This window comes from Pyrgilauda ruficollis, unplaced genomic scaffold (assembly GCF_017590135.1).
Source record: "Pyrgilauda ruficollis isolate IOZ18807 unplaced genomic scaffold, ASM1759013v1 scaffold59, whole genome shotgun sequence".
Taxonomy (NCBI): Eukaryota; Metazoa; Chordata; class Aves; order Passeriformes; family Passeridae; genus Pyrgilauda; species Pyrgilauda ruficollis.
The window spans coordinates 1,414,153-1,426,648 of record NW_024527599.1 but is presented as its reverse complement, the minus strand read 5'-3'; the positions used below and the strand labels follow the sequence as shown (position 1 = coordinate 1,426,648).

At 51.4% G+C, this 12,496-nt stretch overlaps 1 protein-coding gene across 1 annotated transcript in view; it reads left to right on the top strand.

The window, feature by feature from the left end:
- AATF (apoptosis antagonizing transcription factor) overlaps positions 1-10,895 on the top strand; it is a 36,142-nt gene extending 25,247 nt beyond the window's left edge. The window contains exons 11-12 of the mRNA XM_041482854.1: positions 340-411; positions 9,958-10,895. Of these exons, the coding sequence (XP_041338788.1) occupies positions 340-411; positions 9,958-10,021 (136 nt within the window). The 3' untranslated portion in view covers positions 10,022-10,895. The remainder of the gene's footprint in view (positions 1-339; positions 412-9,957) is intronic.
- Positions 10,896-12,496: the final 1,601 nt, after the last annotated feature.

The following is a 12,496-nucleotide window of genomic DNA, read 5'->3' as shown; positions in this document are numbered from 1 at the left end:
CTCAGACCAGCAGCATCTCTGAGCAGTTCCTTGGGAAGTGCTGCTCCTGCTCAGACCAGCAGCATTTCCTCCTGAGCAGTCCTGAAGTGCTGCTCCTGCTCAGACAAACAGCATTTCCTGCTCTGAGCAGTTCCTGGGAGCTGCTCCTGCTCATGCAAGCAGCATTTCCTGCTCTGAGCATTTCCTGGGTGCTGCTCCTTCTCAGACCAGCAGCATTTCCTCCTGAGCAGTTTTTGGGAGCTGCTCCTGCTCAGACCAGCAGCATTTCCTGCTCTGAGCAGTTCTTGGGAGCATTTCCTGCTCTGAGCAGTCCTGAAGTGCTGCTCCTGCTCTCCCCAGGTACCACGTCCACAGCAAGCTGGTGAGCTTCATGGCACCTATTGACCTCTGCACAATGAATGATGATGCCAGGTGAGTAAGAGATTAATTATGTTTCTCAAATGGCTCCATGACAGCGTGGTATTGACCTGTTCTTCAGCCTGTCACCCTCTCCATTCCTTCTTATCAGCTCCCCATTTGTCACTGGCATCACAGCCTGGGTGTCTTGGTCACATCTGTCCTGGCAGCCTGGCTGAGCTTTCACTCTGTAATTACTGTGGTACCAAACCAGAAATTGTCAAAAATCTCAGCACCTAGGGGTTGAGTCCTGCTTTAGAGCTCCTAGTTTGAAATTAGGAGTTCTAATTTCAAAAGTCCTAAATTTTGAAATTTCCCCGTTTTATGGAATTAGTTTGGAAATGCACAGCCAAGCCTTCAGGTGTCTTCAGGTGGAATCAGAGCTTAAAAAGAGCTTCCCTTCTAACAGAAATGGCAACTTCTATATTCTGGTTAATGTGCATTTTCTTAGCTCAGTTAATAACTGGAATAATTCTCTCAAGATTCACTCAGGATTTTTATGTCGCTTGTGTTTATCTCTATTTAAAGAGTAAAGAATTTTATTGGGAGACTGTAATGTTTTAATGTGGTCATTAGTAAAGAAAACACTACAGTGAAATTTTGTGCATAGTTTCCAGACAGCTCCCTCACATATTTCTTAAACCCAGATCTCCAAAAGCTGAGCTGTTTGTGGGAAGGAGGTGGAATAATTTTTCCAGTGAATGGATGGAGAAAGCTTGAGAAACATCTTTCCCCTGGGTTGTGGAACATGTTTGTGCTTTGTGAGGGAGAGATGTCATTTGTCTGTTTGTGAAATGGAAACCAAATACCTGCTGCCTTTTGGGGGATTGCAGGGACTTATGGATGAGAAGTTTTGTGTCCATAGCACCTGTGCTGTTCCATCACTGCATCTCTCTCTGAGCTGCTTTACTCTGGGTTTTTTCTCTCCTTTTTTTTTTTTCTTTTCAAGTGAGAGCAAAGCCCAGCTGCTCTGATTTTTCAGCATTGTTTGGATCCTCTCACCACAAAAAGAAATGTGGGAGGCTCCAAGCTGTTCCTCCATGTAGTCCTAATGTTTAGCTTGAATTTCCCTCTGCTGTGATTTAGGACCAAAATTTCTTATCCTGTTCCAGGTGGGAAGAGATTCTTGCTTCCTCTTTGCAGCAGCCCTTGCATTTCTGAGTGGGAATTCTTGTGAAAAGCTGGGTGTTATTTTTTGTCTTCCCCCCCAGCATCCACACACTGAACACATCCAAAACACTGCAGTGGGATCTGAAAATCAGGCTTTTTGTGGGTGTTTGTTCAGCTCTCCCCAAATGAAGAGACCTGCTGCTCTCAGTCATGTGTTTGAAAATCAGAGCCACTCTCTGGGGGTCAGCTCATTTGTTCAGAATGCCCCTGCCCTTGGCACGAGCCACAAGATCTCTGTCCAGCACACAGCTGGCAAGAAGAATTCAACATCTGCAGGTGAATTAAACAGAGCAGGCCAGGCCTGTGTGCTGCAGAGGGAGGCAGCAGTGATAACAGCTTCCCTTTGTGGCAGAAGCAGGTAATTTTATTGTTGGCAAGTGTGAATTGCTGGATTGAAAATGCACCTGTACACTTCACAGAGGTGTGACTGTGCTCTGAGCCAGTTTCTGGTCAGGCACTTAAAATGCATGACCCCAAAATTAATACACCTCTGCTCAACAGGGCACTGTGTGGTGGGAGAGGTGTGCCAGTGCCAGTATGAAATGGATGCAGGAAGAGCTGGCAGAGCTTTCCCTCTCAGTTCTGCCAGGGCCCACAGGAAAATGGCAGTAAATAAAGAAGTGTCTGCAGGTGTGGGTGGGCTTGGGGCTGGTGCAGAGTGCAGGGGGGGAGTGGTGCTGTGGTTCTGGTTCTTTCTGTGCAAGCAGAAAGAAAAGAAATCCCTGTGAGGGGAAGCAGCTGAGCACTGCCAGGAGAAGGGGATCACTCCAGATTTCACAGCCTGCATGTGAGGAGAGAAACACACAAGTCAGATAACTGCCTTTGTCAACATCCCTGCCACTTCGTGCTCACTCCTGCTGCTGGCTGGGAGAAGAGCACTGCTGGAGGCAATTTATCTTCCCCCTGCCCCTTCTCCAGGCACCCCAAGCTTGGGCAGGGCTCTTTAACCTCCTGCTCACATATTTTATGTTGTAATGTGTGGGGCACTGGTGGCCTCCAGCCCTCCTCCTTTTTAACCCCTCTCTGGTAGTATTTTAAAACATACACTGGGAAGTGATTTTTATGGTTGCCTTGGGTCTGTGTTTATAGACTTTAACACATTTATTGTCCTCTTGGGCCAGGGTTTTTCTGATGGGTCCAAGGTCACTGCTGGGTAAAGGACAAGGGACAAGGGCCCCAAAGGCAGAGCAGGGGCTGGGCTCTGGGGGTTGTCCAGAGGAGACAGGAGCTGTGTGGGGCAGGACAAGGCTGGTTGTGGTTTCTCCTGGGTTTCAGGGTGGCCTCGTGTTGTTCCCCCTTCTTGGACTTCCCTGGAAATAGGATTTTCCCATCACCAGGACGTGGCATCCTTCAGCAGCACCTTGTGCAGCAGAGCTGGGAGCAGGGCAGCCTTTGCTTTGGGAAGTGGGGCACAGGGAGGTGATGGTCCCTGTCTCACAGGGTCTGAGAGCCTCGGGGCAGGGAACTCCTGAAGATGTCACACATCTTGGAGCTGAGGGTGAAGCCAGACCTCGAGAGCAGCATTGCCCTGGAAGCCTCCTCTCCCAGGAGGTGAGACCTGTGCTGTGCAGAGAGCTCCTGTGCCAGGCTCCTGTGTTTATTTATGTGTTATTTATTATTATTCACGGGCAGGCTGGGGCTCAGGGCTGCCCCTGGACACCTGCAGGGCACTGAGCTGTTCCCAGTGCTGGGGTGGCTCCAGTGCCCAGCCCAGGTGAAGTCTGTGCTCCTGGAGGAGCTGTGTGTGCATTTGGGGTTTATCCTGTGTGTGTGTGTGTGTGTGTCAGCTGTGAGACACAAACCCTCAGCTCTGTCCCTGTGTGAGGGAGCAGGGACTGAGCACAGACTGAGCCCAGACTGAGCACAGGCTCTCTAAAGCAAGGGCTGGTGTCAGATTCCTGCAAAGTCTCATCCTTATTCCTCCTCTGGAGGACAGTAACTTGCAGGAACAGACATCCTCTAAGGACACAGATGTTTGGTCCAAACACCTTTATCTCCCCAGACAACTCAGGTTATTCTGACAGGTAAAACAAGATTGTGCAAATATGCAACAGTGATCTAATCAGCTGGAACAACAGCAGTATTTTAACTGGCACTACCTTTTAACAGCATCATTAAGGGCTCTCATTACTCTTTTATTAGAGGCTCACTCTATTTCTTATCAGATTACAGAATGAACATAACTCATGGCACTGATTTGATCTCTTGTTAAAGGGGATTACAGCTCTGCATTAGCTGGGATTGACATGGTTTATAATTTGCTGTGGGTAGCCAGGCTGGCAGTGTCACCCTGTGACCCCTCCCCACCCCAGGGGAGGGCACCCATACATCATCATTAAAGCTGGCACCCAGGGCTCTGCAGGAGCCCCCAGGAGCCTTTCCTGCAGGAGGGGCAGGCAGGACAGAGGGACACACTGCAGTTCCAGCTGGGGGAAGGTGGGGATGGATCCTGTTTGCTGCAGGCTGGGTTCTGCCTCAGCACTTGGGTCTCCTTGGGGAGGAGGGATCTGCATCCCTTATGAGCCACATCACAGGAAGGTGGCTCTGCTGGGACTGTGTCACACCAGGCAGTGTCCCCACAACCTGAGGTGGGAATCCCTTCCTTGAATCCCACGTCCAAGGGCAGGGAATGACCCCCCTGCCCCCAGGGTCCTGCGTGGCACAGGAGCCCCCAGCCCAGTGCTGCTCCTGCAGGAGCAGAGTGGAGCCTGCTGGGAGGCTGAATTAACAGCCAGATGATCCAGCTGCCAGTGAGGTTTGGATTAGAGCCTTTCCCTTGGATCCAGGCAGGCCCTGTGCATTTTCCCAATCAGCATTCTCCCTTTAGTGCAGTTGCTTTGTCACAGAGAGCCTTGCTGCAAGCAGAGGGGGGTACGTAGCAGGAAATCCTGGTATTAAAAGATTAATTTACTTATGTGACATAGGAGTTTAATAAAAAAAAAATTAAAAAAAAAAAGGTTGGTGAGATACCAGCCTTTAACTTGGCTCACTTTGTACTTGGGGTATTAAAACACCATGAGAGCAGATTAATGGAGGAATTTGGGCTCTGCAGTTGTCAATCCAGGGTGTTCAGCACCACAGAATTCCTGGGAGGAAGCAAAGCCCTTCCTGCTGGGAGAACTGAGGCAGCAGCTCAGTGCTGCATGGCACACAGCCCCTGACCCTGGTGGTGTGAGGAAAATGCCTCCAGGTCTGTCCAGAGAGGATCTGCTCTGGGAAGGCAGGGGAGCAGCAGGGCAGGCTGGGACCCCAGGAAAAACCTTATCCTGTGGAACTGAACCTGCTTGGGTGGATCCTGAGGCACCACAGCTTTGGAATCCCAGAATCCCAGACTGCTTTGGTTGGGAGAGAACTTGAAACCCACCCAGTGCCACCCCTGCCAGGACAGGGACACCTTCCTCTGTCCAGGCTGCTCCGAGCCCCAGTGCCCAACCTGACCTTGGAATTTCTTCTCTCTGTGCCTGATTTTATTTCAAATCCCCCCAGGCTGTGCTTGGTGAGCCCCTGGGGTGCAGTGGGGCACCCATGTCCCTGCCCCAGGGCTTTTGGGAGGGCTGGTGCTGCAGCAGGGGCTCTGAGGGCTCAGTGCCAGGCTGAATGTCACCCAGCTGCTGGCACTGGGCTGGGCTCCTCGTCCCCACAGCTGATGTTTGACATCCCTGGTATGGAAATTTCCCTCTTAAAGGGGGAAAAAAAAATAACCTGTTAAGGGCTGTGAGATGATTTGTCGTTTTTCCTTTGTGAGACAATTTGTCTTCTCCTGCCTCAAATCTGTTATAAAACAGGCAAGCTGTGAAAGAGGAAATCGTCCTCGGAATATGAGGAGCACAAGGAATGGTTCCCTCTGCACAGGGCACCTCCCAGAGCCTGCCCTGCTCACATTCCCATCCCAAGGCAGCATTTGATGGATTTCCTGGGGAAATGGGAGCTGCTGGAGCCCAGGCCAGTGGAGCAGCCTGCAGGTCCCTGTGTTATCCTGGTTCTTTGCACCTTCTGTGCTGTGTGCTGCAAAAGCTCCTGTGGAGATGGGACTGGGACCAAAATCAGGGTGGGAGAGGCTCCCCCTGTGCCCCACGAGTGTGTCCTGAGCCCGGGCTGGAGGGGGATGTTGGGGTTCAGGGAGAGCAGGGGTGCAGCAGGGCTGGCTCTGCCTGGGGCAGTGCCCTGAACTCCAGCTCTGCTCAGCCATGCCCACCTCCAGCCCCTGCAGGGGTGCTCTGTGCCTTGCCTGGGGCCAGAACCAGCTCTGAAATGCTGATACAGCCTGGGCCTGCTCTCAGGGGACAGGCCAGGGGTCAGTGTCACCCCCTGGGTTTAAACCCTGGGCTGAAAGCATCTGCAGAGCACAAAGAGCTCCATCCTGCCCTGCCTGGAGGGAGCGAGCCCTGTGGGGGCTGCTCCAAGGCTGGGAGAGCCCTGGGGGCTGCCCAGGGTTTGGGAAGGGGCTCAGTGCCACCTCCTGGGGCTGCAGCAGCCCCACGAGCCCTTGAGCCCATCCCAGTGCTCCCACAGGGAATGCTGGAGCAGGGAATGTGGGCTGGGAGCTGTGGGAGTGCACAGCAGAGCCCTCTTGGCTTTAGGGCTTGACTGGGGCTGGGGCTGGGGCAGCAGGGAATAAATGGAACAAATGCAATAAATGGAATAAATGCAATAAATTAATAAACTGGGAATAAGTGGTTTCAGCCTGTCCTGCCTTCCTGGTGGGAGCAGCAAGAGCTGGGATTTGGAGTGGGGTGAAACCCTCTGGGCACACCAAGCTCACTTGGAATTCCTGCTCCTTTCATTTCATTTTTTTAAGAGAAATACTCATTTTTATTGAGACATTTAAGGCTTCAGATTAGTTTTGTCTTCCTGGTACCTGCTCTGCTTGCTGGGCACTTTAATCTGAATTTCACACCACTGGACAGAACATTTCACAGAAGGGACCACATGGATCATCAAGTGCAGTTCTTCAGTGAATGATCCATGCATGGATTGAACCCCCAAATTTGGTTTTGGCAGCCCCTGCTCTGAGCCAGCCTGGTCAGACAGAAAGTTTCCTTTTCCTTTTCCTTTTCCTTTTCCTTTTCCTTTTCCTTTTCCTTCAGGACACCATCAGCCAACTTCAGTTTCCATCAGGAGTTCTGTTTCTGTTCCATCTTCTTTTCCAGTTTTTGTGAATTAAGAATTCATAGATCCCAGTGGAGGATGGCAGCAGGAATGGGGGATATACTCATTTCAGTGCTGCTTGTGGCATGTTCTAAATTATCTTTTTATTTTTGGGGTTGAAAAAGAGAAGAAGTAAAAGGTGCTTGGGAGGAGGCAGAGGAATTGGTTGGAGGGTGTTCGTACTGAAGAGCACAGCAGTGACTAGAGCACTATTGCTATTTTAATAAAAAAAACACCCCCTAGAAACTGAATTTCCCCCCTTGTTATTGTTCTTCTACTGCTTCACAGAACTATATTTTAAAAAAGACAACAAATGACTTAAATTACTTAAATAAATGACTTTAAAAAGGCAGCAAATCACTTGCAGAGAGCAGCCCAGCCCTGGCTGCTGCCCTGCCCTGTGGGGTGTCCCCTGGGGGCCCAGGACACCCCTGGGGCTCTGCTGGGAGCTTCTGCCATTTCTATTTTGATGCCTCGTGGAGATTTCTGAGATGTGCTGCAGCTGTTAATATCCATGCAGGGCACTCCTTCCTCCCTGTGTAAAATGTCTGTGCTCCTGCACCTGGGGTTTGGAGGGGCAAGAACCCCCCTCAGCCCCTGGACTGCCTGGAGCTGCCAGTTATTTATTTCATTCATCTTGATTTATTTCTTTTAAAACCTCATTTTATTAATGATTTAATTTTTTAAATGGTGTTGTTGACCTGGCAGCAGCAGTGTCCAGGTGGGGAGGTGCCATCCCCTCCTCTGGCAGAGATGCATCAATAATTAAGCCCAGGTACTCACACACACACATGTTTTATGGCAAATGCCTCTGTGGTTCCTGATCATTTTTTATTATTTTTTTTCCAGAAACAGGTTTTATGATAATACAGTAAAAATATTAAATTAGAAAATGCCTCACTAAGGGTGATAAAACCTTACTACAGTGGAAATAGGTAATTATCCCCTGTGCAGCCTAAATGACAGTTTAAAAGAAATAAAAATGTTAGTGCTCATTACTTGCTTTTGTGGGTTGCAATAAAGGGGAAGTTAAATTTGAATTCAGACCCTGGTGGAGCTGCTCTGCTGGGATTGTGTTCAGGTTTCCCAGCTCCAGGTGTCTCAAGGCACTGCCTCCACTCTGGGCTTTCATTCCTGTGGGTGGAGGAGAGAAATTTTCTGGTTTTTTAACCAAAATCCCAAGTTCATTATGCATAGCCTTAAGGGGGCTGAAAGTATTAAAATCTGCACTTAGCCTGGTGAATTGAAACACAGACAAGGTTAAACCTGGAGGATTGATGAGTTTTACTCTCTGCATGGTTCAATCCTGCTCAGGGGAGAGGCTGCAGGAGGAAGGGAGCCTGGCTGATGAGGAGGGGGGAAAGGCTTGGGGTGTTCTGTATTTGATATGCTCTATTCTTTTATATTCTATATTGTATATTTGGTATTTTACTTTATATTTTTATTTTACATTTTATTTTATATTTATATTTTATATTTTATATTTTATTTTCAGGGTGAAATGTTTGCCCTGTTTTGGGGGTGCTGGGTTACCTGACTCTCTCCTCCTGCTGTCACCCTGCCGGGGTGTCTGTCCCTGCTGTGTCCCTGTCCTGAAGGACCCCTGGGATTTTGCTCCATCCCATTCCTTGTGCCATTCCTGGGACCCCCTGCCCCAGCCCTGGAGTTTCCACGTCACAGCCTGTCGGTGCCAGCAAAGACAAATTCTCCCTTGAAACCTCCCCAGGCCCTGCGTGCTGAAAAAAGGCTGTTTATGGAAAATCTGTGGGGTTGGAGCAAATTCTGCATGGAGCCCCAAACTGCTGCTCCCCCAGGGCAGCACCAGACCCACAAAAACCAGGACAAACCCCAGGAATTCCCCCTGGGAGAGGCTCGGAGCAGCACTGGGCTTTGGGTGCTCCTGAGGCAGGCACAGGAGCTTTGCTCTCCTGGGGTCACTCCCTGGGCTTCCCCAAAATGTGCACCTGGGTTTGGAGCTGCCTCCATCCTGGGGCTGGGAAAAGGACGGAATGTGGGAGGGAGAAGGGTCCAGAGAGCCCGGGGAGGGGAGCAGGGGGTCTCTGCAGCACACAAAAACCACGAGGTGAACGTGCTGCTTTCTCAGGGCAGAAAGGGGGAGTGGATTTTTTAATTCCAACATTTATGGATTTCTAAAGGTGGCAGTGGATTGGAGGTGACAGTGCCACCTCTCCAGTGACTCTGGACAAACCAACAGTCCATCAAATTTCTCCTCCTCCATAAAAGAGTGCAGAACAAGAAGTTATTTACAGAAAGCATGTGAGAAAGTTTGCTGCGAGAATGTAAACATCAGAAGGTTTAGGAAATCTTAAAAAATCAGAGCGGCACAAGGATTTCCCCAGGTTCCCTTGGGATGGTTTTTGGGGCAGGTTTGAGGCTGTTCCCTGCAGGACCAAACTCTGTCTGTCCATGCTGCACTGAGGTTTCATCCCTGCACTTGCTCCTGGGGAGGTTTTTCTGCCATGGCTGCTGAACGTGGAATTCCTGTGGAGGCTGCCAGGGAACCCTCCCCTGGAGGTGTCTGCCAGCCCCAAACCCAAAAATTGCTGTGCTTGGAAGGGAAAATCCCCCTGTGCAGCCAGCACTCCCCTCCAAGAGGCTTGAGGAGCTGCAGTTAGAGAAAACCCAGCTCTTCCCAGAAATTCCTGCTTGATGAGAATCCCTCCTTTCTCCCAGCTCACGTTCTCTGCTTCTAAAATTAAAGATAAATAACACCAGCCCGCTTTTCTTTTTTTTTTTAATTTTTTTTTAAGGGAAATTTGCTCCTGTTATCAGAATTGCTGCACATGGGATATTAATTGGAATCTTGTTGCTGGGTCATTTTCATTGTTTTTCAAGTACTGTCCAGGAAAATGTATGAAAACTAAATTACAGCCCCACGTTGGCTGTGTGATTGAATCCTCCTCACGGCCCCTCCATCCTATTAAAATATTCAATCTTGTTTTCTTACTTGAAGAGCCTGTCTGTAAAGGGCAAACCTATAGAAACCCTCATCCTCTGGAGATCCAATATCCAGCCCCACTGGAATATTTCCATATTTCTGCCCTGCCTGGCATTGGGCTCACACCAGTTCCCCCCTCTGCCTGTATTTATTAATAAAGATTCTCAAATGCATTTTTAATTCCACCAGGCCTTTGCTGTTGAAGGAGTGGAGACTTTGTGGCAGCCTTTGGATTCCATTTTGACCTTGGAAATAACTTTTCCCTCTCCCCTTTTTTTCCCCAGGACGGAGCTGTACCGGTCACTGTTTGGAAAAGCCACGAAGGGAGAAGAACCAGAGCAGGATTAGGAGCTGGGATTGAGCTCCTGGGCTTCTCCCAGCTGCTTCTGCCCTCAGGCTGCCCAGGAGCAGAGCCAGCTCTCTCCAGCCTCGGTTTGTCCCTAAAATCCTCCCTGAAGGAGCCCCACACCCTGCTGCATCAGAGGGAAGAGTGAGCCTGAAATGCTTCCTCCCAAAGACAATCCATTTTTAACTATTCCCTTTAAATTCCTGACCTTGATTTTGCAGCCTGGGCACAGTGTGGGGCAGGGACACAATCCAGCTGTGTGAAAACCTTGGAGATTTTGGGGCTGGGGGGGGGTTCAGTGCCCTGTTCTGGTGCTTGGCTGCATATTGACTTCATTTTTCACCAGTCAAGAGGATTAAAATGTCATTTCCATAATTAACATGGCCTTAAAACAGAGGAAAGGTGCTGCTGTGCAGGCAGCAGAGCTGCCAGGTCACATCCTGCCTCTGGAACAGGCACAGGGACGTTGGCTGGCCCTGGCACGGGGTGTGCCAGGAAATGCTGCTGTGGGAGGGTCCTGGGGGCTTCTCCAGCAGGGACACAGGTGGCTCCTCTGGGAGTGTGATGGCACTGTCCCCATCAGCCCCAGGTCCCCAGGCACAGGCAGGGTCCCGTGGGACCCCCGGCCTGCAGGGAGCTGAGCTGCTGCCACCCACAGCACCAAACTGCAGGAGTGGGCACTGGATGGGCCCCTGGGGCTGTGCCAGCCTGGTCCTGCCCTCAGCTGTGCCACCCTCCCTGTGACACCCGTGTGCTCTGTGCCACCCCTCTGTGTGACACCTGTGTCCTCTGTGCCACCCTCCCTGTGACACCCGTGTCCTCTGTGCCACCCTCCCTGTGCCACCTCTGTGCTCTGTGCCACCCCTCCCTGTGACACCCGTGTGCTCTCCCCTCCCTGTGTCCCCTGTGTCTGTGCCACCCCTCTGTGTCCCCGTGTCCTCTGTGCCACCCCTCTGTGTCCCCCGTGTCCTCTGCAGCCGCAGCTCCGGGGCTCTCTGGTGTCCCGGTCCTGCTGTGCTGTTGAAGGGTTAAAGGGGAACACGAGCCTCTCGCAGTGTGAGAACTTCTCTCGGGCATTGTCTGAGCAGATAAGAGCCCGAGCAGCGCTTCTGCATTCCCTTATCAGCGTTCCAGCAGCACCATCCCCGTCCCTGCCACCACCTGGGCTGGGAACAGGGACAGGGACAGGGACAGGGACAGGGACAGGGACAGGGGAAGGAGAAGGGCCCTGCCTGGTGTGGGGGTGCTGCAGGCAAAGGGAACCCCCCAGGAGCAGCCCTGAGAGCCCCGAGGGGCTGTGGCACGGTGGGACAGCAGCAGCAGGGGGGGACAGTGTCCCCGCACCTGTGTCCTCTGTGCCACCCCCTGTGTGTGACTCCTGTGTCTGTGCCACCCCTCCCTGTGTCCCCTGTGTCTGTGCCACCCCTCTGTGTCCCCGTGTCCTCTGTGCCACCCCTCTGTGTCCCCGTGTCCTCTGTGCCACCCCTCTGTGTCCCCCGTGTCCTCTGCAGCCGCAGCTCCGGGGCTCTCTGGTGTCCCGGTCCTGCTGTGCTGTTGAAGGGTTAAAGGGGAACACGAGCCTCTCGCAGTGTGAGAACTTCTCTCGGGCATTGTCTGAGCAGATAAGAGCCCGAGCAGCGCTTCTGCATTCCCTTATCAGCGTTCCAGCAGCACCATCCCCGTCCCTGCCACCACCTGGGCTGGGGACGGGGACAGGGACAGGGACAGGGGAAGGAGAAGGGCCCTGCCTGGTGTGGGGGTGCTGCAGGCAAAGGGAACCCCCCAGGAGCAGCCCTGAGAGCCCCGAGGGGCTGTGGCACGGTGGGACAGCAGCAGCAGGGGGACAGAGTGTCCCCGGTGTCCCCAGGGTCCCCAGGGTCCCCAGGGTGAGGTGCCCAGCTCCCTGAGCCTTCCTGGGCACACAGAAAGAACCAGGCTGATTGCCACCAAGTTTTCCTAACACCAAGTGAGATCTTCCCTTTCCCTTTCCTCCCCCCCCAATGGAATATTAATTCTTTATTAATTCATGATACAGCTGCTAATTAGTACCTGCACAAATGGGCATTACACCTCAGCAAACACTCGGAGGTGTTTTGGGGACGGGGCTGTGCAGAGGGAGGGACAGGGTTGTGTTAATCCTCTCCCCCCAACCCCACCACAGCAAAGAATTTCAACTTTCAGACAAACAACTTCATTTACAAGTGTGTCTCTAATTAGCTGCAGAATTAGTAAAGCAGAGTTTTCCCCCCATAGATCGGCCAGAGCCCCGGGGGAGGCTCCGGGATGGAGAGAATCGCATTTCCAATTATTTTGTTGAATTGCTAATTTAGTTATTGTGCCTGGCGTAATTGTGATGGGTATTGGGTGTGCAATTCAATTTGTTTTAAATATTTGTGGGAAGGCTGATCAGTAATGGAGCTGACCTATTTCATGGCCCAAATTGAGAGAAGAGACTAAAACAAAAAACAGCTACAAAG